Here is a 26,281-nt window from a genome sequence, read left to right on the forward strand (position 1 = left end):
CTACCCTAAAAAGCCCAATGACCGATTTGTGTCTTGAAGAGGCACATTCTGTAAGGAGGTGAAGGTATCAGTTAGTAATTAGCCAATAAAACACATGTATGGAGAAACTCAACTGCTCAAAACATAATACCTTTAGTGAGCTGTGGAGGATCCGAAGGCGATGAAGCTTGTCATTGAGAAGGGGGTCATTGGAGCGGCGGACAAATGAGCGCTTATACTCCAGGCGGCTGGCTGATCTGTGGTCAGCTGACGTGGACAGACTGGTCTGCTCCAGAGCCCGGTACAAATCTCCCAGAGAGTCTGCCTGAATCCTGCAGTCCCGTCCATGGACTGGCAAGAAGGACAAGCAGAGAAAGGTTTTATATTAAACTCATTATTCATAACTTTTTTTTCCTAAAACAGCAAAATACAAGTTAATAGCCTGCATACAGAGAATTCCTCAAAATGATCTCCGTTTGGGGCGGCCGGTGGAACAGTGGTTAGAGCAGCCGCCCCATGTAAAGAGGCTGAAGGTCCTCGAGGCAGCGGCCGCGGGTTCGTCTCCGACCTGCGGCCCTTTGCTGCATGTCTCCCCCCCTCTCTCACCCCATTTCCTGTCTGTCCTCTGATAAAGGCTTGAAAAACTGCCAAAAAAAATCTTTCCAAAAAAAATATGAATATAACTAAATAATTCTGTCAGTGAGTCGCCACCATATGAAACTGTTGCTGTAACTGCAGCCTCCCTCTGTCCACACGTTCACACACAAGTGGCTCGACGAGGGACTCAAAAATATAGCAATAGTTGACAGCAAGGTCAAGTGGATTATTTTTAATAACCAGGACATTTTTCTGGAAAGGAATGTTGTTTTTACTGTAAAAATACTCCATTAAAAGTAAAACTCCTGCATGGAAAATGTTAAGTAAAAGTATATACAGTAAGTATAATCAATCTGTTAAAACATTAGATCATTATTACTTATCCATTAATGTGTAAGCAGCATCTTGTTTTTGGAGTTATTTGAGGTGCAGCTAATATTTAACTACTTCATATAGGGCTGTCTGCCTATTTAAATGAATGTGCTAATTATTATCTGTGTCTGTTAAACTGTATTTCTGTCGTCTTGTTGCACTTCCTGCAGTTTGATTGTGTTGTTTTATTGTCCAGATGTGACATAAACATGCAAAGTCACATGACAGGGAGGGAAGCATGGTAAATACACAACTAGACAACAGAGAGTGTAACAAGATGACAAAGTACATTTTAAAGTTAAATATACACAGACCAGTGTTTTGCCAGGTGAGCAGTCCACACAGACTAACAGGTTGTCAAAATAGAACTGATATCCAGTTCAAAGTTGAACAGACATTGACAAATGTTTTGTCACATGTTTAGTCCACATAGATGCACAGGACATAATTCTTGCACAAATTGAACCCAATATTAAACATGATATTAAAGATATTTTTTAAAAGAACATTTTGTCTGTGTAAGCTCAATTGATGTCTGAAGTATTACAATTTGTCTTTTCTGTAACTGATTTTTGCACTATATGAAAGGAATCAGTGTCCTCTCCTGTTTCCTCAGATAATGTATATTTGGTCTCCTTCACAGGCTCATAGGATGCACATTTCTGCTCATTACGGTTTCTTCTATAGAGGAAAAACAGCTTGTACGTCATTCTACTAAACTACTGTATCCTCTTGTCTCCTGTTTACACACACTGCCCTCTGTTGGCATTATACCAGCACTGCACTAGTTCTCTGGATCTTTTGGTCGTCACTCTAATTTGTGTTTTGGAAGCACGGTGGTACGCTCTGAAGCTTTCGGGCTGTGCTTTGAAATGTATCATGCTTTAGTTGCTGATTTTTTTTCTCTTCTTGTCTTTACACAGCGCTAGAGAGAGTGAACGGCAGAGCAATAGATAAATGAGGACAAGAAGAAAGGACAAGAAGAAAGGACCCTCAGGCGCGCTTCTTTAGAATTCAACATTAACATGGGCTGAAACGATTCTTCCTTGCTTCACCATTCAAACACCGCTGAGAGGCACAATGACATCTCAATCGAGAGAGGGAGAGAGAGAGAGAGAGAGAGAGAGAGAGAGAGAGAGAGAGAGAGAGAAAGAGAGAGAGAAAGAGAGAGGGAGGAAGAGAAAGAGCGAGCATGAGTTTGTGTGAGAAAGAGGACTGCCAAGACAAATCACTATCAACTAAGATACTAAATTTCATCTCACTTATACGACTGCCCTGGAGGTCTTCGATGGACGGCAAATGGGCTGGCTTCAAATCCAATCCAATAAAGCAATAATAGCGAGTATTCAATCTCTGAGATTTGGCTCTGACTGCTTGTTAGCAGCTTTTTAAACAAATAAGTGCACTTGCTCAACACGCCACAGGAGAAAAGACTGATCTGCATGTAACAGAGAGGAGGAGAGGTCCGTAAATTGAAGTTATTTAACACTGTTGTTTATACAAAAGTGGATATTGTTAGACTTGTTTTTTCCACGAAAGACATACTGATCCTGAAATTGTCCATATTTAGAAATATATTTGTAGCAGTAGCTACCACTTAGAGTGGCAGAAGCAAGAAATTTCAATATTTCATTACTTCTCCCCTATACTCTGGCAAAGCGAGATTACTTCTTTAACGTTTCTGCTCACTTGCAAACTAGTGTTCACGCATCAATCGCAGAACTTGGTGTTAGACAGACAGTTCGGTACATGTTTTTCTTTTCCCCTGTAGTGCTATTTATCAATTGTTTTGGTTTGAGTTTCCCAGTGTTGTCTGTTTTCTCTTGAAAATAATGGAAATCTATGACAATCATCTTGTGGCGCTCAAAGAGCCAAAAAAACAAAAAATACATTTGAAAAAACTCAACAGCATTGACGCTTTCCAGAAATCATGATGTGGTATCTCATAATCCGCAGACTGGGTTGTGGGCAGTTTCATGTAGGAACTATTTACTTTCTAACTTTCTAACTACACCCACCAACTGTTCACTGCTCAGAAGTAAGCATACTCATGGACAAGAGGCTTGTGGTGTCCTCTTTGGTTGAGCTGTAGCGTTATCTAGCTCAAGTGAGCAGTATCTAACTATTGGTGTTAGAGAATATATAGAATTTAGAATATATAGAATTTTTATTTATGGGTGAACTGTCCCTTTAACTCAGTTTGGTGGGAAGCCACTAAGTTGTCCAGGACAGTTGTTTTATAATAAATATCAGCCAATTTGTAATCCTATTTATGTGTTTATTTTCCAATCAGAATTTCTATTTGTCAAAATATCTGAAATACTTCACTCTGAGTTACACCCACCAACAAACTAATGGTCATCATTATGTGTGTGATGCAGGTTTGCAACTAATAACTATTTTTGTAATTCATCTGTTTTTTTGCCATTTTGAAAAATGCCCATCACAATTTACCAAAGTGTCTTTTTTTTTTTGTAAGTTAATTTGATTATCAAAATAATTCTCAAATAAAGATTGAATATGGAGAATGAGCAGAACACCGCCATCTAGTGTCTCAAGATCGTAGTCGCAACAACAAAAAATAATTCCAGTACTCGGGTTGCCAGGTTGGTCCGACCCGGTCCAGTAGCCTACAGGAGACCTGAGCCTGTTTCAGCCTGTTTGAACCCATCGCCTCTGGCAAATCTCACCATAAAAACAAGTATTACAGAGGAGTTTGACTGACAGTTACCGTTAGCCGTTACGTTAGCCGTTAAAGATGAAAGTTAGCTTACCGATCAAAGAGAAAAGTAGCCTGACTAAATATATTTTTTTATGGAAAAGCAATACTTTCATTCTGCACCACCTTCTGCCCCGTGGACCTATTATTATTTTTTTAAATATAACTTTTTAATTTCTACCTTTTCAACCTTTAATGTCTAATGGATCAACTAATTGATGAGTGGACTAATTATTTCGTTTCTAGTATGATGCAATATACTGTATTCTCAAACATGGTTATAATCTAAAGGTCTGTGCTTGAGGTTCATGTGAAATCATGTAAAACAGATGCTGTTTGTCTGACCATTGCCTCTGGAACGGTCCAGCTGGTAGTGATGGGGTTCTCTCTGATCCGATGCGGCAGATGCAGCCAGGATAGCATGGAGCCCGCTGTCCCTGGGTAGCGTAAAACTGCGGGGCTTCCCCCCAGCATCTGAATCGATGCTGGACCTGAGGGGTAGAGGCAGGGCTCTGTACTGTTCTTGCAGCAGGCTGCGCTGTGCGGGCAGGGTGGACTGCCTGCGGTACTCCATCGCCAGTTGGTCTCTATCCTCAGATAGCAGGGTCTCTTCCATGGGAAATGTCTGGAGGTAGTGCATTCTGGCATTACTCTCCATCGGGTCTTGCCATGAGTTTCTGTGGCTGCTCGTCTTCTGCCCTGGGGAGATGCCATTATTGCTGCTGCTGATGCCGTCCGGAGGCTCAGAATGGAACTCGTCGTGGGAGGAGCGAGACTGGAACGTGTCAGAGGAGGAGAGGTGTCCACGTTTCGGTTCCAGGTAGGGACTCACCTAAACACAAACAGCAGGTCAAAAAAAGAGAAGCTTGCCACATATTAATCTCCTAAACTACAGGCTGATAAACCCACCGACGATGCTCTGGGATAGGTGTCATAAGGTGGTGGCGGGCTGTCCTGTTTTGGCATCGAGGGCATCTCCATGTCCTCATGATCACTCTCACTCCAGTAATCTGTCATGAACAAACAGACTGTGTCATGTCAAAACAAAGTAGTTACACTCTCACCTCCATCAGAATCTTCAGTAGCATTATGGCTTAGTTACGTTCGTAGCTGAAACAAGTATTACACATGTGCAATTTATGATAGGATTAGCTTCCGAACTGCTGTCTCAGGTCAGAAAAATCGCTCTGCCCATGAGTGCTCTTACAGCTGTAGCTGCAGTGTAGGTGTGATGTAAGTCGTCTGTTGAGGCTGAATATGGAGAATCTAAGATGTGAGAACTGCCTGTTAAGTCTTGAGGTGTTAAGGGTCTATTTTGGCAACTTGTCTTGGAAGGAAGAAACCCCTTTATATTAAAAACAAAAATGTCAAACTTGACCTCAACCACCCACCTTCTCTACGCAGGCTTCTCTAAATAGCATACAGGTTGGTTACATCACTTCCTGTCCATTTATGAAGTGCAAAAGAACACCAGGATATAAATATACAACAAGCACGCCTTCAGCCCCTGATATATTAGCATTTATATTCAGCACAAAGAAGAGATGCTTGAATAAGAAATGAAGTGGAACTGAAACAGGGGAGAGGTGTTAAAAAAATAAAATACATTTATTTAACTCTCGGTTCCTCGTGTTTGCAGCATGCATTAGATGGAGCGGAAGGAGCAGATACACCGGGAAACTGTGATATAGAATAAAACCATTGCCAAGGAAAGACTTGGCAAAAAATAATTATCCATGTGTTCATCATTACTTATTTATAACTCAATCAGGGTGTTTTATGGTGTTGACCAGCGACCTGTTACAGATGGAGAATGCTCTGCAGCACCGTGAAGGGAGTCTGTGACTAATCTCACCTTGGTCCTGGCGAATTTTCTCCTGCTCAGAGTAGCCTGCCACTGCCATACTGAGGCGACTCAGCCACCTGTGGGGGAGAATAACGCTCATGACGCACAGCAGCTTGACATCCAATAAAACAGCTTGTGCTTGTCTATGTGTGTGTGTGTGTGTGTGTGTGTGTGTGTGTGTGTGTGTGTGTGTGTGTGTGTGTGTGTGTGTGTGTGTGTGTGTGTGTGTGTGTGTGTGTCTCCCTGACAAAACTGAATTTTTCAAGGAGAGTGGGCAGTCTGCTAGGGGCCAGCAGGGGTATAAATGTGGTTTTCAGATGTGGGATTGGGGCAGTTTACAGCACGACTATCACAGCCTCATTAACTCACCGGGACATGTCGTCTACATTTTCCGCTGCAAAGTAGAAGGTCTTTATCTTCGGATGGCAAGCCTTGAAAGCGCTGAAAAGGAACCAAGGGTATATTTAATCGTATGTAAGCACAAGGATGGGAACGGATAACGCACATTAACATATAAAAAGAGAAAACTGCAGAGGTAAACAGGCACACAGTCACACACACACACACAGTAATTCAAACTGACACAATAACAGCAAGACTTTGCATCATACGATAAACTGCTCTGCTTATTTTCAGGAGCTGTACCTCAGTGTGGTTCAGTTTCATTAAGTGTGCGTGCAACACAATCCTGCACTCAGAAGCTGAGTGTCATGATTAGGATAGATATACGAAGGTAAGCTGTAATTATGGAAACACAACACCCTTAAAATGATTTTCAAAACCGCTGAATTTGCCTGCACTTAACCCATTTAGTCATCAATAAACCTAGTAAATGTGCTAACAGCTGTTCGTCACAAAGTATATTGTATAAAGTAGCACATTAATTACCTGAACTGTAGTGAACCGTCTACGTGGGATTTGCAAAAACATTCTTTGGTTTCTTTGAAATTGAATCTTTTGTGACACCACCTAAATTAATAATTCCAAAATGTTATTTCCAAATAACCAGAGAAGGAAGTGTTAAACTATGTCATCAAGTAGAAAGTCTGGAGCTGCTCCATAGACAATGAATGGGAGACTGGTTGTGTTCGTTTTATTTTTTTTATTACACAAAAATGAGTTTTTGCTGAAACAGAAAATGTCCCCATATACTCAAAACATTCCCCTGGCTACTCTCAGTGTCATTTATCATATCTATCACAACTCATTATCCGGAGCAGCTCCACACTTTATACTTGATGTCATCCCAAATTTGAATTTTAGCAGTCTAGTTTTTGGATTTGGGAGAGAGTTGTTCATGTTTACTTATATTTGTGGGCTGTCTTAGACCATAGGAATAATGTGTATGCATTTTGAAAATGGGTGTAGTTGCCCTTTAACCATACCAGATTTAATTACTGGTGATGTTTCTTTTTTCCTTCTTCAAAGGTTCTCGTGGAGGTTTTTTTTACCTCAATGGATCTTGAGTGGGTGTGTGTCAGGCGCAACGTTAGACCTGGGCATTCGGGGCTATAGCCCCGGATCTCTTGGAAATAGCCCCGGACCTCTGTACCATCATCAAAAAAAACATAATGATGATGAAAATAGCCCAATATAGTAGACTTGTATGCGGCTGCAGCCACAGATGCAACATTGTAGCAGGGAAAACCACAACAATTGAGCTGAGTGCCTCTGCAGTTGCAGATGATGAAAACAGGATTATGTTTTTAAGAGCGAATCTCTTATGCTGGAAGAAAATGAATTCAACGCATTTGCTTAAGCAAAGCAAGGATACACACAATGTGTTTCTGTGGCTAACACTGAATGTAATTACATAACAGGAAAGAAGTAAACTCAAAAGGACACCTTTAACTCAGGTCATTAGCTGGACCACATAAAAAAAAAGTCTGCATCACTCTTTTATCTGTAACCTCACTGCCCCCAAACTGTGATCTTCACCCTTCTGCTGCTATTTCATATTTTTATTTGTATTCTTAGATTTAAATAAATATCCTATACAAAAGTATAATGAGGCCATAAATGTGTGCATCTGCTGTCCTCCTGTCAGCATACTAAAATGATGCTGGCGCAATGTAAAGTGCATATTGGTTGTGAGTCAGGCGTCCTCTGTAAATTGTCCTTTTTGCATGGTCAGTCCCCTAAATTATTCAATATATATGCCAATGTTTTTTTCTGCCAAGAACCAATTTGCACCGGGTTACCTCTGCACCGATAATACACTTGTAGCATTGAATAATAATATGCAACATGAAGTCTATGCTGTCAGCTGAAATCTGTATCTAGTTTTGTCCAATTTTGAGGCCAAATGTAAAAGCAATGCACATCTAAAGAGGTGGATCCTTGGTGTGAAGATCAGTACTCACTACTTCCTTCTGCATTCAGTGGCCCGATCAATGTTGAACTCTGGGAGGCTGACAAAGCCCTCTGCCTTCTCATCCTGTGACGAGCAAAAGCAGAGTTAAATTAAAGTGCCACAGAATGAATTAAGGCTTAATGCTGCGGATCGCTCGTTATATTTACCTCCTCGTTCATATACCAGTACAGACATGTGTCTTTCAGGATGAACCAGTACTTCTTCCACTTCTGCGAAAAATAGGTTTTAGCATCCTTCTTTTTCCACAGCCAGCCCTCACAGTCCCCCTGACCCAAGTCTCTGCAGGAAATCCGCCGCTTGCTGATTGAAGACATGGGACTTACGGCTGCAGGTGCCAGCAGGGGAGCAGAGCAGACTAAAGGGGGGGAGGGGGGAGTTAGAAAGCACCCCAAGAAACACCTGTTCATGTTTGGGTTTGAGTACATGTGAGCACTCAGGTAAAACAAATACTCTTACCTTTACTCTTTTTCTTTGACCTTGACATCAGAGAGGATCGTTCAAACACCTGCAAAATGAACAAACATGACAACATGGAGAGGACCCCTGTGCTGCTACTGCAAGCACTTCTGCTTCTACCCCAGCTTACAATAATTTAAAAAAAAAAAGAATGTTCACAGATGTTAGGGACTGACATGGTAGAGGGAGGCGGAGTCAGAGCTGGACGTGGACAGGGAGACGTCCATCTGGAGGGCGGGGACGAGCGTGTAATGGGTGGGGCTGCCTCCTCGCTCCGTCTTCCTCCTGTTCTGACTCAGGCTGCGTCCCAGCAGGAAGTCTTCCCCAGGGTTTTTATCTTCGCTCGCAAAACGCAGCAGGGAATTCTCTGCAGGGCACACAACAGAGGCAAACTCAGTGCTACACACACACTTTATGAAATGAATTCATGAAAATAAATCTATCAATCACATACAATAAATACTGTATAGAATAACTATAATAATAATAATGATTATTATTATTATTATTAAAGAAGGACTGCTCACGGAGGAATGTGGTCTCGACCTACAGTATATGTAAAGTGTCTTGAGATAACTTTTGTTATGATTTGGCACTATAAATAAAATTTAATTGAATTGAATACTTAATGCGGTGGACAGCTCCACAGAATTCGTCTGAAATCATAAGATGCTGCTCCATTTTAAAAGTACATACTGTATAACCACATACCACTTGCTACAACAGTTAATGTCACAACACAAATCTTAATGTAATCTACTGCCAGCTGCCTTTAACAATCTGTCTGAGATCAGTGAATGCTGATGTTAGAAAAGACTACAGAGGAAGGCTGTATGACGCAGTAAGCCCTCACAACTTCAAAATACTGTCTCGTGTAGATAAATATAGCACCATCACTTTTTTGTTTTGTTTTTTTGGTAAAAAGCTCAAAGGAGCAACATATCACCACCATCCCCACAGGAAACAAATTCATCACTCAATTTTTTTTGTTGTTTTTTGAGACTGAAATAAAGCATTTCAGTCTCCTCCCACTGCATTTGCCACCTTGCTCGACAGTCAGCAACAAAATCTCAGGATATATCTCTACGGTTGCCAAAGCAACAGCATACTTTTTATATCCAAACTGAGAGAAATGGCAAAGCTGTGAGCGAGAAAGAGAGAGGGATGGGGAGGAAAAAAAAGGGAGCAGTGATAGATTGTGAACACATGGAGGAGATAGAGGCACGAACTGATATCCAGCATGTTATCAGCTTTGACAGGCCAGCTCATCCTTCTACTTTTTGGCTTGGAGATCTGAGAGGGTGAGGATATTATGAGATATCCACCCACTCACCTCAGCTCCTTCTCTGTCTCCCTCCTCTCTCTGCCTCTCTTTCTTTTTTCTCTCTCCCACAGCCTCCCACTCACCTCTCCTGCTCTCTCTCTTCAGCTTGGCCAGGTCTTCGTTGTCTCCCACCCAGTTGTATTCCACCGGCATTGAGATGGGCCTCAGCCTGCCTGGAGCAAGGAGGCGCAGTGAAACGTCAATATTACACAGCTGCCCACGCACGCATTAAACAGCCGCAGACGTCTCAAAAACAACACAAAAAGACGTCACATTTGCTGGGCTTCGAATTCTTATTCTCACGATTACAGCAGCGAGTGTTCAGACGAGGCTGAGGTCTTACCATAGGTGGGAGTGCTCCCCCTGCGGACCGATGACACGTCTTGGTTCTGGTCATACTCATAACAGTACAGTATAGCGTCTTCCTCCACCAAAGGAAATCGATGCCGACATTCCTGGTCCAGGTAGGAGTTTGGTGAATCAGATCCTTCGGCGACATGCACGTCCAATTGAGGATCGTCGCCAGACAGATTTCCTTTGTCATCTCTGTGGTAACGGAGAGGAGTAAGTCATTTTAACATCAGTGAAGATGTGGACTAATATATGAGACAAGAAGAAGCAATGCCAACGTCAGAATGTAAAAACAGCAATGTTTTTTGTATGAAGGATAAGGCTGGCAATATTCTATATAGTTGTTGTTGTCAACAAATCCAATGGAAAAACTAAAACCAACAGTATTTAAGTCCATCTATCAAAACTTTCTCACATGTCCATCTGCTGAGGGGCTGCAGCAATACCCTTAAATCAGACAATATTAAAACTATCAATTGATAAAATTGAATGGTTTCTCATTTCTTACGGGGATATAAGCTTCACGTGTAGTATGCAAGTATCTGTGGCTCTGTTTGTTAATAGATATACATTTTCAAATTCAATAATTCAAATTAAAGTAAAAACCCCACAGAGGTTCTCTCAGGACCCCCACTTGTGACTGACATTAGGCGTCCCTGAGCTTGAGATGTATTGACTCAAAATGAGGTACAGTGTGCCCTGTGATAGACTGGCGTCCTGTCCAGGGTGTACCAGCTGGGATCGGCTCCAGCCCCCACGCGACCCAGATAGGGACAAGCGGTTGAAGATGAATTAATGAATGAATGAGGGGTAATTAAAAGAACATGTCACACAGTAAATTGGTGTGACTCACTGATAAGAGTTTTTGGACAACAATGGAGCTCTATAGCACAGAGGAATAAACTATATGAGGCATAAAATGATCAATTTATTGTTTCTTTGGGTTTTTTGTTTTTTTTAATGGAATTGGCGAAATAATATAACCAGACCTAGAAGTTTTAGTTCACTTTATGGTTAGTGAAAAATATACATGACAACAGGATTAAGAGTCAAACGCCACACTAGCTTAGAGCTAGAGGCTAACATGCTCACGGTGACAGTTATGTTGGGAGTTTATCTGTTCAGCGTAATATGCTAAGCTTAATATCTTAATATCCTATATGAAACATTAAGGAGAGCTTTCAAAGGGTTTTATGTTATCAGTAATGCTTTTCCCTATAGGTCAAATGTCCAGTGTATGTTTCTCTGGCTCAGTTGTTGAAAACACCCACAGCCTTCCAGCAAACTGATGGTATTATATTACTTAAGACCTTTGACATTTAAATCTCCACAGTGGCTCAAAAGATTTTTATCATTCAAACTACATTTAAAACATCCTTCTTTATTTGTTCTTTTGCATTTTAACTGCAAGGATAGCCCTCCCCAATCACTTACAATGTTTATATCAAGAGACAAATGTGGACAATACGGGGTCCCACTTGCTCCACAGCACTACTGGTGGTCAAAAACTCCACAGGGTGCCTTTATGTGGTAAAGCAAGTACTGCTGGTGAGCTATGTGTTAAGTGTATAAGTGTGAGTTCACCTGGGGGTGTACGGTTCTGCTGGAGGAGGGGGGATGTAGAGATCCTGCAGGGCACAGCTACTCCTCCTGGATGGAGTACTTAAAGTGCTGGTAGGCGTGGCAACGCTGCTGCTGGGGCTCTGAGGGAAGATTGGCTGTGAGTGAGTGAATGCGTGTGCATGTGTGAGCATGTGCGAAAGAGAGAGAGACAGGCAGACAGAGAAAGAGAGAGAGAGAGAGAAGAACAGTTACAGGGACTGACATAAAAAATGTGGAGTTCGCAGCAGTCCAGTCAGTCAGTCAGGGACCATTTGCTCGGTTCAGACTTTGCTACTGAGCACCTCAACCGTGAAATGAGCAGTGTACTGTATGTTTCTGATGCTCCAGTTCTAACGAGTGCACACAAGAAGATGGGTCAATGTGCAGTCTAGTCGTCCCTCTCATTCAGGTCAAGGAAAACCTGGTCATAGCCTACATAGTCTGTTAAACTGTAGATAGGCTGTTCCTTGTTTATTCATGATGCCTTCACAACTAAATATGTACCTACGATGTTTTTAATTACATTCTTGCAATGGTGGAATAAGTATTCAGATCTTTTATTGAAGTAAAAGTAAAAACACAAAACTGTAGAAATAATCAGTTATGAGTAAAAGTCATGCATTGAAAATGTTACTTGGTAAAAGTACAAAAGTATGAGCATCAAAGTACACTTAGTAAAAATACTCATGCAAAATAATATATAATATATTTATTATATCTTGTAGTGGTAATCTGAGACTGCAACGTAACTAGTAACTAAATATGTCAGATAAATAATGTAGAAACAATACTTTAGTACTTAAGTAAATGTACTTAGCGACTTTACACCACTGCATTCTTGTCACATTTATCACATCATCAACTTAACATGAATAGTCAGAGAGATGCAATCCGATCAGAAGCTTCCTTTTGCAGTGATAAAACATGGACTTCAAAAAATCACTTGAGAGCTTATGAAATGAGTAAGAACTGACATTCTTTTACCAACAGAATACTAATTTCTCACTGCTACTATGCTAATATGTTGCGTAACTCACAGCTGACTAATATCAGAGATGTAGAACCGGGATATGTGCTCCATCATAAGACTATTATGTGTGTCAGAGCTCCTGCAGGGCTGCCACCGCACAGTGTTCCTCTTAATAACTTAACAGACCACCTTGACATTGTTAATTTAGTCACATCTCACAGTAGATAACATTAGTTTCAATGTCCTTTTTTTCTCTTTCTCTCCTTATAAATGTCAGCAGGAGAGAAAATTAGATTTAGGAGGAAAAGAAAAAGAATGAGGATGTGATGTGAAGGGGGAGGAGGCTGTGGAGGATTGCGCTTCAGGGCCTCGGGGAGAAGCAAACATTTTCTCTGGCCTAAGACTCAAAGAAAGGCTGGGCTACATGAATACACGTCCCTCTCATTTCCACCCATTTTGGCTCAGGCACACAATCCTAATAATGGGGTTGGTTTGGCCGAAGTAGGACAACAGATGCCACTGAGGGCTGAAATGTCAACTTGTGAATGGGTGATGCTAGAACTTCCAACCAATAAAGTGCAAACCCCATAGCAACAATATTTCTCTGAAAATTATACATTTTACCGAGCTAATGTTTGCTTTTGACATCTTCTGTCTGTCCTTTGTACTTTTTTTGGTCATTTCGAGGCTAATCCAGGCTTTTAATGTCTAGTGTCCGCAGTCTGTGCAGTCTTATTTGTACCAGACAGAAGCACAGAGATACACACATACAAGTAAATCTCTACACACAAACAGGCATGCACAAACATATCTGTGGAGGATGAAAGCAATCATCATACTTGCAGAGCCAACGGTTTCCATCTCATGTTCTTGAGCAGCGCAGGGGTGGATGTAAGCGTGCTCTGTGGGCGTTTCTTCAGTGTCAGGGTGACACCTGCAGGGTCCCCACGCAGCAAGTTCACCAAGTTCTTCAGCTGCCAGCCCACCTAGCACACAACAATAGCATGATGAGGGCTTCCTCGACACACAGGCATCCCCCTGATTCAGACTACAGAAATAATAAGCTGATATTTCAATATGAACAGTGAACATCCAGTCCAGTTGCTCTAAAGGTCCCATATTATGTTCATTTTCAGGTCCATACTTAGCAGCACTTTCTACCTTTTTTATATTATAGTTCTGATATCATAACCGTCCAGAAGTCCTGACAGCTTGTTTAAAGGCAGTTTCTGAATACAGGCCGTGTGCATTTCTCGGTGGATTTAGAGTTTTACACTATTTATATAGCACCTAAACCTGCTTTATAATAAAAAAAAGACTGTGTCTGTGTTTGAATGTATCCTTTCACACATGATTTGGCTTTTCTTTATGTGTAACCTACTTCTGTGCTGTTGTGGATGTTAATTTAATAATAGACATAGATCCTGATAGTTGGAAACTGCCGCACAGCCCCTGAGGTTTGTGTTGATGAAGATGTTAAATGCAAAGTTGGATGCCAAAGGGTATCTTGTACACCTCCCATAATATCAATCTGCAGGCACTGTCATGATGCGGTAAGCCCCAGTGCTGTGTTATGAACAGCTGCATGCCTTGTAAATAGTCTTTAACCCAGTTTCAATGACATTTGGCACAAAAAACATCCTGCCCAGAGAAACACAGTCTGTAGCTGAACCAAATATGCCAGGTCCAGTTTGGGGAGGAAATTTCCTCTCTTACTTGGCTGAATGCACTGACTTCCAATACATCTTGCGTTTTCCAAGCAGCCTGAGAAACCGTGCATTTTGCAGGCACTGACCTAGCAATCACTTTGTTCCCTTCCAAGTAATTTTTCACCTTGACAGCCACTATACACAAATTCTTCACACAGAAAGTGCATTAAAGAGACAGACAGGCTGGAATTGACACTTTTATACTCCAAAGCCTGCTTTATTCTATGATAAAAAAGATTGTTTTGCTGTGTCTGGCCAGAGAAAATGTTTATTTAAAGCAGTGAAAGCTATGATTTTTGTTTTTTTCCAACTATCTACTGCTTTGCCTCAGAAAATAAATGTTCTGCTTAAGGGTGTTTAAACATTAACTGTCATGCCATCGGCTTATTCTTTTTGTTTCTAGGAGATTCTCGTAACACTCTCCAGTATTAGAGTTTATTGTCCATTTTTATGTGTCTGAAGCCTTGTCCATTTATTGACCTGCTCCAGAAATTTAATCTATTCTTACTGCCTTGAGTTATTTATGTCTGACATGCTGGCTTTATCATTTTTATAGCCTTTCCATCTTGTGCACAATAGCACCAAATCATTTGCCATTTATTTATATTTTTCTACATGTTTTAGCACTTTCAATTCTGATCACAAGGCAGCTTTTGCCTCCGAGGATGTCTCCTTCATCACAGTCCTTTGGTAACGTCTCCTTCTCATGGAAAAGGATGCTAAAATCCAGTGAACTCTGTCCTGTGTCTTACTGCTAGATTTCTCCCAGATGTTTTATTTATAGATCCCTCAACTGTTTCAAGTATCTCTTCTTTTTATTTTATTTTATTTTTTAAACTTTGATATTTGTTCTACTGATTCTCATAACTGAAGATTTACAGTATGTCCCTTGCTTTACTGTTAAGATGTTATCAGCACTAGGTTTCTTCAGTTATTATGAGAAGAGATGGTGCAAGGAATCCTGGGCCACCACAGACACACGTAGTTACATGCTGCATCACCTTGTTCCTCCAAGATTTTCGTCGTCCTCATGGGATGTTCATGAACCCTCAAAATAAAATTGTTCTTAAAGGAATAAAGGATTTTGTGGGTGTTGTATAATCTAGCACCATTTTAAATCTCCTGTTTAGCAGCGATGTGCTGTTTCTTGGAAATAAGTAATTCAGCATGAAAAAAGTATAAAAAATTGACTAATCAAATTCGACTTAGACCAAAACAATTGACTAAGAGGGTGCTGTTAAGCTACTGCCCTCATCCAAAGCAGTACATAGCTAAGCTTCTGTGCCTGTACTCCTGTCTGCTTCTCTAAACTGGGGGTGTGTCAACCCCCATCTACTGTCGGTAACACACTGACTATGGATTAGTACCTCATACAACCCTACTTCAAAATATCCCAACTATCCCTATGGGCCACACTAAATTAAATGTATTAACGGTGCGCAAGCTGGTTACGGCAGTCATTATGAGTGACAGTGCAGTTTTGGATCAGCGGACACGTCAGCTGAGTTTTGGATTGCCATCAGCCACTTAAGCTGTCAAACTCAATCAGCTGCTGCTCACTTCAGCAACAGCCTCACCCGGACATCTTTCGTTTACCACCACCACCCAAGCATCCACCTGTGAACTACCATTTCCATACCATGTACTAATTATATACAGAAAATATGGCATAATAATCTTCACTTTGCCTGCTTTTCCGGCTAATACACAAAACATGAATAAACATGAATAAACATTAGATGATACAAGACAACTGATGTCAATCAAGCTTCAAATTTGAAACGCTGCTGTCGTTCAACTGGATAAAGCAAAATGCTTCATGAAATGTGCAGTCGTAGTTAATAACATAAATCATGACTCTTGCACTGTGCATGCATAACCTAGTGACTTGTCGGTAATGTGGACCTGTGCCTTTCTTGCTCTGACAGGTTGAATTATCTGGGATACAGTGTGTTTCTTTTGGTTCCCCTTGAAGAGAATGCACCGGCACGACACCTCCCTGCTCTCACTTTTATGGGCAGCCTTTTATACTACACGCTTCACAATGAGATGAAAGCGTTGTTACACCAAAAATCGACTATTTATTTGCAATTATTCTCTGTGAAAGTGGCTGCATTCAGTGGGTGAGTTGACTGACTGAAATGATCCTGACTTGAGCTGTGTAATTACCATACGTCTTGCTGTTGCACACACAAGTAGCAATTATTTTAGACAAAGGGTGCTATATTTAAATTGTGCACCAATGGAAGTTTTTGCTTTAATTTCCACTGAAGTTATACAATGCTGCGTAACAGGCAGGCAGTGTGTGCAGTTTTTTCTCCTAGCAAAAACCACTGCAAGGCCAATTATTTTGGCTGGTTAGTGCTGTGCTCAGGTTGAAGCTGGGCACAGCTGAGAATAATGTGAGTACACCTAAACCCTTGATCAGAAAGAAAAGGATAAACTAAATGTGCCCCGGTGGCCAAGAGATTCGCCATGAATGGCAACATCCTCCATCCAAGGGCTTCTGTTGCATGTCGTTCCCCATCCCTCTATCTTTTGCTTTGATCACACGGTTTGTAAGTCGTCTCTCTCTAACAGGTGAAAATGGTGGGTTTTGTCCACAGTTTGTGAAGGGCCCTAAGCAGGCACCATCTGATCGATTAAGCCGCTTTTGTGAGCACGAGTTCAACAATTTCAACTGACCATCCAACTGACCCTGTGACGGGAAAAGACACATATCCATCCACTCATCGTAAAATAATCACATCCTCAAAAACTACCTACAAGAGGCACTACAGCCAGTCACTTATACAATAACAGGTCCAGAAGAGCTGCAGTGGCTCATTGTGGATGTACTGCAACACAGATACACATACACATATACACAAACTGAGGCAGGTATTTCTACGTGTACTAAAGAAGCATATGAATTAAAGGGATAGTTCAGATTTTTTGAAGTAGGGATGTATAAGGTATTTATCCATAGTCTGTGTATTTCCTACAGTAGATGGAAGTTGGCATGATCCCAGTTGGGAGAAGCAGACGGGGGATCAGGCACAGAGGCTAAACAATTTACTGCTGTGGATGGGGGCAGTAGCCAAATATATTTCCTCCACCTAAAATAGGTCCAAAAATGATATGAGTTTAAGTGCACACTATAATCAGAATAGTTTCAACACTTTACCTTGTTGTCAGACAGCCTTGTAAAAGTATACTTTGGAGAAACTTAAACTTTTCTGAAAATGTCTGTGCTAATGGAGTCTGGTGGCTTTGATAAGAGCAAAGATAGCTGCTTCAGTTCCCCCTGCATAAAGTTAAACATGGCTTTCTGACAGCAAGGTTAAGCAGTGGGAGTATTCTAAATATAGTTTACACCTAAATGGATATTGATTTTTTTTAAGGTGGCTAAAATTAAAATTATCCATTCAAACAGACATGAATGAACAATCTGCAAATGCAAAATGCATATGAAAAATAATTTGTCAAAAAAAAAACACATAACATAAGTGGCCTTACCACTGTCTGATGATTGACCTGAATGACTTCATCGCCAGCATGGATTTTCTTACAGCGGTCAGCCAGAGACTGATGGACAGACAGAGAGGCAGCTTCATTTCACTGTCATGACAGAGCGTACTGTGATACAACCATAAGTGACGCACACCTCACTCTATTACAGTGAATGAGCAGTGAGGCCAAGATCTATCTAGGTGAATGCAAAGTGACTTGTACTTACTCCTTCTGTTGTCCCAGTGATTACATGCAAACCGTCATATGTTGATTTGATATACATGCCCTGTGGGAAGATAGCAGGAATATAAATGATTAGATGACAAAGCAAACTCTAACATGAGGCTCCTGTAACACAATGCATCTTGACTCAGCCACACAGTCGTGCAGAACAGACTGGGGTCATTGCATATTTGCAAATCTCAGCATGTGTTTTAATCTGCTCATAGTGCAAAATGAGTAGGAGTTTGGATTTATCTCAATTGTTTTTTTTAGGAGCAGTGAAAGACGTGAGTGTTTTTAATACTGAGCTCAGATTAGCTTAATCAGACATGTTTAAAATCACTCATGAAAGGTTCTTAATATCACATGGGTGTACTTTTCAAACATACACGGCGCACTCTGCATTAAAGTCATGTGGTGAGCCTCACGTGCTCCTTCAAGCAGATTGAATCAAACATGGAGGATTATTTGTCTGCAAATACGTTTGTCTGTTGCAGAACAGCTAAAAGTCAAAGTTTTCACTAAAAGGGGTCTAAAGGGCATTACAAAGACACACACACACACACACACACCCAAACACACAGATGTGCATGAGTACACATGTACATCCACACACAAACACACAGAAGCAGCATGCCAGTTTTCAAGATGAGTGTAAGAGGTTTATTTTTAGGCCACTTGGCCCACTGTTGTGTTCAGGTTTTACTGAACGGATGAGAGAACTTCCATGCCCCCTGCTAGCATTTGTGTGGGGGTGGGGCCTTTATTGTGGCCTCAAGCAGGGCGCTCGTGCCTGAGTGTAGGTCAATGCGAAGATCGAGTCCGAAGAAGTGTGGATGGTTATACAGTGGCGGCAAAACAGTGTCTTTTCTGCTACTAAACACAGTATCTAGAGTCCCCAAACTAAGTGCATAGACAATCATCCCCTGCATATATTCTGCCTATTTAAGCATTTTGTATTTTGTTGATTTCAACATGAACAACATGTTCTTTTATCAGCTGACTCATATGGCCTCAAGCTCAGCAAAGCCCAGTTTTAGGACCGCTACAGTGAGCTCCATTAGTTACTGGACAGCCCAGCAGCATACAGTCAGTATGTTTTTATTTCATTACTTCTTACTTCTTCTTCTTACTATTTTGAAATGTGAAATGACACCACGACTCCATGTTTAAAGTGCCAATTTCAAAATTCAAAAGCCACTTTTCTTTCCAGGCGATGGTTTCCGTGATCAGCAAGGTCTTTTTATGAACCCAATAAAAGGCTAATTTTACATCGAGCCGAGGGACAACAGCTGAAAATCAGCCTTTTGGCTAATTAGTGGGACATACACAGTCATGTTGATCAATGTGGATTGTCCCTGAGAATAAATTAATAAATAAATAAACAAATAAACCCCAGCAACATTTTTTCAATGTTGTTCGCAGCACAAATCTTTTTATTTACATTCCTGTCACCTACAATGCATTGGGGTTAAGACATCTTACATATCTGTATATTTTAGATATCTTAAAACATGGATAATAAAACCAAAACTATTCGCATGGCTTAATACCAGTAAAGGTAAATGAGCAAGTATATTTTTTATGATTTTGGCCAACTAGCCCTTAAAGTAAATAGCCTGTGTACTTGGTCCCTTCATGGTCCCACCAACAGAAGCAATTAAATAAACTGGGATATAACTGCAGGAAACAAATGAAATCAGGCAAGGTTAGTATTAGTGATTGAGCAACTGAATGAACTATTTTTGCAGTGAGTGAGAAACATGCTGCAAGAAAATTTGCACATGCCATATTTGAATCAGACTGAAGTCAATATGCTGTCATAAGTCATGCTGCTGCGATTTCTGTAATTAGTATTCACCATCATCCAGCACTATTAGTAATTTTGTACTTTACTTTTTTGGTAGCTTTTTCCTGTGTTCATTTCATCAAACCTGGAAAACAATTTAACATCTTGATATTTTACGTATATCAAACCATACGCAAGTGTAATCACAAGTATATTGAAAGCCTGTTTATGTGCAGGTGCCACACATGTAGTTTGGTACAGGCCATAGGAAGGTTATTACAATCAAATTTCTTTGAAGCAATCTTATTAATTGTGTGTCCTTTTCTTGATGTGGAAACTACCTAGTAAGAAATAGTCTTTATCAAGAGAAAAGACAAGGTATTAGTACCTGTTTACTAATATTATTGGCCCATTTATCACACCATTTTAACCTAACCTGCTCCAAAAATATGACAAATAATTGAATCATAATGATTGTTATTCATTGTGAATAAATTCATATCATTAAACAAAAAAGAAATAACTTTAAAGCTTATTTATTTCTTCTTTCTTTTCTCAATCAAGAAATGAAGTGTGTGTAGGTGGGCGTGGCTTCTCCTGCTCCTGAGCGGCTTCTGGCTCACCTGCTTCTCATCACCTCATCAACTGCTGCAGTATACAGTATATCAACCCTGGCTGTTCTCTGTCCTGTCTACAGTGGTAGCTACAATGTCAGGCCTTAGGAGTATTTTTGTTTTCATTTCATTTTTGTCTTTTTGCTTGTTTGTTTTCTTTGTTTGTTCCTGGGTTAGTCTCTTGAGCTCAGATGTATCCCTGTCTGCTGTTCTGGATCATAAGTCTCCTGTCTGCCTCCAGAACACTCTCCCTCTGCCATCCTCTCCATTCTGTAACCAAGTCTGCAATAAACCTTTTTTTTTAATTTACCTGTTTTCAGACTATTGAGCTTATTTATTTCTTAATTTATTCTCAAAACCAGACACAAGTAAACGTTATACAGACACTTATAATGTCAACATAGACAATGCTAAAAAACTTTTTTATATATTATATATAAACTGAAAATGTAAAATAAGGTCAAGCTGCAGGTTATAGAACAGTGAGTTGTGTCGACTCGAGTCGAAGTCACCAAGGCTGTTACAGCTCACTTATTGCACTACAGCCATTTCCTGTTATATCAATATTGCTGGGTAATAGTTTAGGTATTTCTTGCAATATCTAACTATTATTCAAGCACCCTGTAATTTATACAGAGCATACCGGGCATTAAAGTCTGACTGAGGGATAATCTTACCAGTCCTTCAGTGGATTTTATGTTGGCGAGTTGCACAACCTCCAAATGTGCAGCCTGGGACACCATGGGATCGGAGGACAGGGAGATAATGTGGTCGCACACTTCAGATAGAGTTTTACACTGGGGAGAACATATTAGGAATGAGTGAAACCTTAAAGTTTGTACATTATACATTCATTTACAGTGGATCCAGTGTAATAAAGTCAGCAACTCACCACATGCAGGATTTTGTTTTCTGTTTCGTACACAGAGCAGTCCTGGGGAACATTCAGAGAGCACTGTTACCTCAAGAGAATGTGTCAAAATTTAGTTATTATTGGCATTTCTGCTGTAGGTGGATATAAGCAAAAAACCGAGCAGCTTGGCACCTATAACCCCCCACACTCCCACACAGGCATGCACAAACACAAAACAAATGAATCATCATTGCGGAGGCATGTCTCTCTCTCTCTTTAACTCTGCCAGCCTTCCTCTCTCAGCCTTCAACTCTCCCTTTTTCACTCCCACCTTTAATTTTTCCCACTTACATTTTTCTCTTAACTACGTAAAAACGTTATCCTCAATAGAGATTGTCCTAAAACCTATTAAGCACCACTTCTCTCATTATTGACTGATCTTTCAGGTTTGTACAGGGCTTCTTGTGCTTGTCATCGTACACCAAAGGCATAAACTGATCCATTTAATCTGTGATAGGTTTACTAACATTTCATCTGATCTGCAGTATTACTAGTTTTGAAAATATCTGAACATGTATTGCAACTGCAGCTGAATTAGGTTGTGCTTTATATAACACCGTATCTGACAGGTGAGAACACACAGGCTTTTTCTTTTAGATCCAACTTAAATATGTATTTCTTATATGCATATATTTTTTTTTTTATAAAACTAGAACATTTGTGCATAAACATAATGGACCTCTCATTCTCATTTCAGTGATTAGCTGACCTAAAGTATTAAGTTTTTTAAATAAAGACATTTTAACAGTTGCAGAACTTTGTTGTACCTCATGTTTATGTTCTCTTCAGTTTATTTACCTGTTGTACGATTGTAGTGAGCTCAAGACACAGCTGGATCACGTTGTTTCTGGTCACAGAGTAATCTGCCACTGCAGCAAATGGAGACCTGAAAAAAAAGGAACACCTGGAATGAACCATTAGATCATTCTTTCTTTGAGACTACATCATTGGTAAATCTGCGGGAACATTTCCAAACATCACACATCAGCACGCACACACACACACACACACACACATGAACACGCATTAGGTCTCCTTTATTTCTATCCACATTTTTAAATGTTTTTAAAGGATGCAGAGTCGGATTGAGATCTTGATGGATCGATCTTAAATTCAAAAATCACTTTTATATTGATTTCCACATTTTCTTTTCTAACTTCAAAAGTATATAAAAAGTGTAATTTTATCAACAATGATGCATTCAAACATGAAAATGTAGCATTAGATATTGAATTAGAAATAGAATAGATGCTGTGGTTTGTTATGACTGCCTACGAGGGGAGAGTTACAGCACTTTACTTTGTTATTTCTGTTGAATGCTGTCTGCTTTGAACTTCTAAATTCATCAAACACACACACACACACACACACACACACACACACACACACACACACACACACACACACACACACACACACACACACACACACACACACACACACACACACACACACACACACACACACACACACACACACACACACACACACAAACACACACACAGAAACAGATGCAAACGCACATTGGCACAATCCCACAGAGAAGCAAAGGGATAAAGCAACATATAAATAGACTTGCTCAGTGCCTTTTTGGCCACCCTGTCAGAGTCTACTTATATAAGGCATTTACTCATCTTCTCTTGTCAGCTGATTGGTCATGGATACAACATTAAAAAAAACAATAAATAAGACGGTCTCAGTACTTTTTGAAGTCTGTTGTATGTAAAGTAGTCCATCATATCAAATCTAGTACAATCTACAGTTTTTTCTTGGAAGTGCAAGCATAAGTATCTAAGATCAATTTCAGGGCTTTCAATCAAAGAGCCAAATCTGAGATTAAATTAGCCAAAATGCTGCTACCGTAACACCCAACTTCAAAAACTAAAACACTGTGTACCAGTGTGTGTATGTGCATGTGTGTGTATCCAAGTGTTTACACATGCTTTTAACATGATTAAATGTATTATGGGTGCACCTTTTTGCAAATCTCACCTGTCCAGCCACGCCAGAAGGCTTTTGGCTGCAGCGATCAGGTCCACCACGGAGGTAAGAAAGTCGTTGGGCAGCTTGTGGGTGGCTCGGCCATCGTAATGGCCACTGCGCCGCCTGCCTGTGATGAAGTTCTGCAGGTTCTTGGCAGATGCGCTCAGCTTATGAGAAAGAGTCTTCAGATTCTCAGTCTCCAGCCCATAATTCTAGAGGAGAGAGGGAAGTAAACCCACTCAGTTTGACCAGTTTGTCAGTGTTTGTTTGGTGCGTTCCAAGAATTTCTCCATTGTGGAGATTGAAACCTAACGTTGCCAAGAAATTGCTCTGTGAATAAAAAGGCCACCAACAGAGGAGCCCACTGTGTCACTCTGCTGAAGATGCTGCTCTATGACAACCGCAAAGAGGAATGGAACCACTGACCCATCCACCCAGCCCTGCTCCCCTACCTGTCACGTTACATGTTGAGGAATAGCAGAACACTCATTATCCCGTACGACAAACTGCACGTGAAGGCCTGTGTGGGCGTCTGTCACGTCAGAGATTCTTGGGAGGGGAGAGCACAGCAGGAGGGCCACTAATCATTTTCAATACAGCAGTGCCTGAAAGACTTAAAACTAAATCCCAGTTACATAAGGAGCTTTGGGGCTGAAGCAAGGCCCCCTGTGCGGCGATGCAGGATGAGAGGACTTTAGATCCAGATTGCATCTGTGACCTCAGTCCACTAAATCGCCATCCAGTCTCTTGCGCTAACAAGTACCATCTTCATCTCTATTCCACCCGCTTTCCTTCATTCCTACTTCTCATACATCCTTTACCATCTTCTTCTTTTCTATATCCGTTCACCTTTAACACCATTACAGATGTGCATTTTCTTAGAGCTGCAAAGTGGTTATTAATGCTCCGTATTGACATCCATGTACACTTTCTGCAAACTCATGTTTTATTCGCTCTGGCAGGTATGTCTGGTCCATGGTTGTGTTATCAGACCTGAATATGGCACTGCCGCTCAACCTTGCAGACAATTTTTTCCAAAGGCCACTCGCAGTACGTCCTATGTAATTGCAAAACTTTCCTTCAGCCAGAAATATTTTTATGTGTATGCGCCAGGTGAGCACTTCTAATTGGATTGAATAGTCACCATTTCCTGTAGTCTAATACTTAATCCATGGACTGGTCCCCCTCCCTTTCAAACAATTATCTATTTTCCTAAAATGGCGAAGGCATGACCCGCCCTACTCTGTCTTTGACCTCTTACCCTGATATTCTTACCTCATATCTAAACCTAACCAGGCCAACCAATGAAGACAATGAGTACAAATCAATCAGAGGCAGAGTAAGGTGGGTCATAACTTTGCCATCCTAGGAGAAAAGGTTTTGCCTCTAACTGGTCAGATCCTGACTTTCTGTGATATTACATGATGAAGTCATTTTTGGCCCGCACACGCTTAAGTCAGGGTCCCTACAAGTTCCAGCTTCTCCAATTTGAGGATTTGCTGCTTTTCTCTGTCCTCTAACATTGTAAACAAACAATTTAAGTATCATTAAGGTCTGTGAAAATAAAATGTTCCCCTTTTTTCTGACATTTTATCCATCTATTCATCATTGCAAAATAATCTGCAGATAAATTGATAATGAAAGTAATTTTTAGTTGCAGCCCTTAATAGATGACACAGTATTTTTGAACTTTTGTGAGCTAGCAGATGCATAAATCAACTGACTTTGTAAAAGTGGCATTGTTTTGTAAAGGCTCTCGTGTGGAAGAAATAAATAATATTCTTTGACTAAATTGAGTGTGTCAGAAACTAGTGGAAGGGGAACAAAAGGGACCAAGTGGACACTCCGTCATTGTTGCTTTATGTCGTTGTGGTCCTGCTGACCTGGATCACAAGGTAACAGAGGTCTGAGGTTGGTGCAGTGGCGTGAAGTAAAGTGTTCTACAAATATTAGGCTTTGACGCCTTCGCCAGCACATTAGCTCGATCAGCAGAGCAGCAAATCGGTCTTTCGTGCTGATACACACAAAACTTGTGTTAAATCACTTCAAGAGGCTGTAATCCATGTCAGCACTAATGACAGCTGTAAGATTCGCCTGTAGACTTTGTTAACTGATTAACAGACTTCATGGACGATAACTTTATGCAAAATCTGTAGGATTCTTACATTATCCAAAATGTTAATTTTTCAGTACTTAAAAAAAACAACCTTATTTTCAAGCTTGACAAAATCACATTTTTTAGGTTAATCCAGGGAATTTTGAAGTATTTAAAAAGCTGAGGAGGCACCCAATGTGCTAGAGAAACTTCGTCCAACCGAAGTGGTCTGGCTGGGACTCTTTGAGGTGTCAGTACAGAGTAGTGGGAAGACAACGTGGGAAGCTTGGACTCACCAGAGCACAAAGTAAGTCCACAGCCTCCAATATGAGCTCCTGATGGCCGATCCTAGACACTCCCAAATCCTCCAGCTCCTGGTGGGTGATACGCAGCAGCTGGTCCCCCCCTACTTTCTCCCTCTCGAAGGTCTTGATGTACTGCTGCAGGCAGTCGTCCAGACCTGGGGGATTCACACAGGACGACAGGAAAATGTTGAACATGAACATTTTGTTTGTTGGCGGTATCAGACTTTCTTATGAAACCTCTATTTGCATTACGTGTTCCAATAGGGCTTATTAACACTTTTTTGCCAGAATATGTGCTGTAAATCTGTAAAGTGTGAGCACAGGTTGTATTTTGTTGTATTACGTGTGAAAACAGTCCACATCAAGAAAGAAATCTGACAGATTCCTCCTCCTCCTCAACAGTTCTTAGGTACAGTTACAGCATTAAACTAGAAAAAGCTTTCAACTAAAAAAAAAAAAAGGTGGCTTTGTGTATGTGCTAAGCTTGTGTTACTGTTCATCTTTCACTGCTGCAGCAGGTGTGAAGCCTTTCGGTGAAGAAATCGATGAAGTGCAGCAGCCTAAACCAA

At 40.7% G+C, this 26,281-nt stretch overlaps 1 protein-coding gene across 1 annotated transcript in view; it reads right to left on the minus strand.

The window, feature by feature from the left end:
- Positions 1-26,281, minus strand: part of LOC310957154 (connector enhancer of kinase suppressor of ras 2-like) — a gene marked incomplete at both ends in the record, with an annotated part of 30,832 nt that continues 4,551 nt past the window's right edge. The window contains 21 exons of the mRNA XM_083927603.1: positions 1-48; positions 131-330; positions 4,013-4,499; positions 4,577-4,677; positions 5,523-5,590; positions 5,883-5,954; positions 7,877-7,950; positions 8,034-8,212; positions 8,344-8,392; positions 8,520-8,710; positions 9,751-9,840; positions 10,011-10,213; positions 11,603-11,736; positions 13,430-13,576; positions 17,798-17,866; positions 18,018-18,077; positions 21,094-21,213; positions 21,309-21,350; positions 22,128-22,233; positions 23,322-23,524; positions 25,704-25,867. Of these exons, the coding sequence (XP_083783729.1) occupies positions 1-48; positions 131-330; positions 4,013-4,499; positions 4,577-4,677; positions 5,523-5,590; positions 5,883-5,954; positions 7,877-7,950; positions 8,034-8,212; positions 8,344-8,392; positions 8,520-8,710; positions 9,751-9,840; positions 10,011-10,213; positions 11,603-11,736; positions 13,430-13,576; positions 17,798-17,866; positions 18,018-18,077; positions 21,094-21,213; positions 21,309-21,350; positions 22,128-22,233; positions 23,322-23,524; positions 25,704-25,867 (2,807 nt within the window). The remainder of the gene's footprint in view (positions 49-130; positions 331-4,012; positions 4,500-4,576; positions 4,678-5,522; positions 5,591-5,882; positions 5,955-7,876; positions 7,951-8,033; positions 8,213-8,343; positions 8,393-8,519; positions 8,711-9,750; positions 9,841-10,010; positions 10,214-11,602; positions 11,737-13,429; positions 13,577-17,797; positions 17,867-18,017; positions 18,078-21,093; positions 21,214-21,308; positions 21,351-22,127; positions 22,234-23,321; positions 23,525-25,703; positions 25,868-26,281) is intronic.

The sequence above is a fragment of the Echiichthys vipera genome (assembly GCF_963691815.1).
Source record: "Echiichthys vipera genome assembly, chromosome: 14".
Classification (NCBI taxonomy): Eukaryota; Metazoa; Chordata; class Actinopteri; order Perciformes; family Trachinidae; genus Echiichthys; species Echiichthys vipera.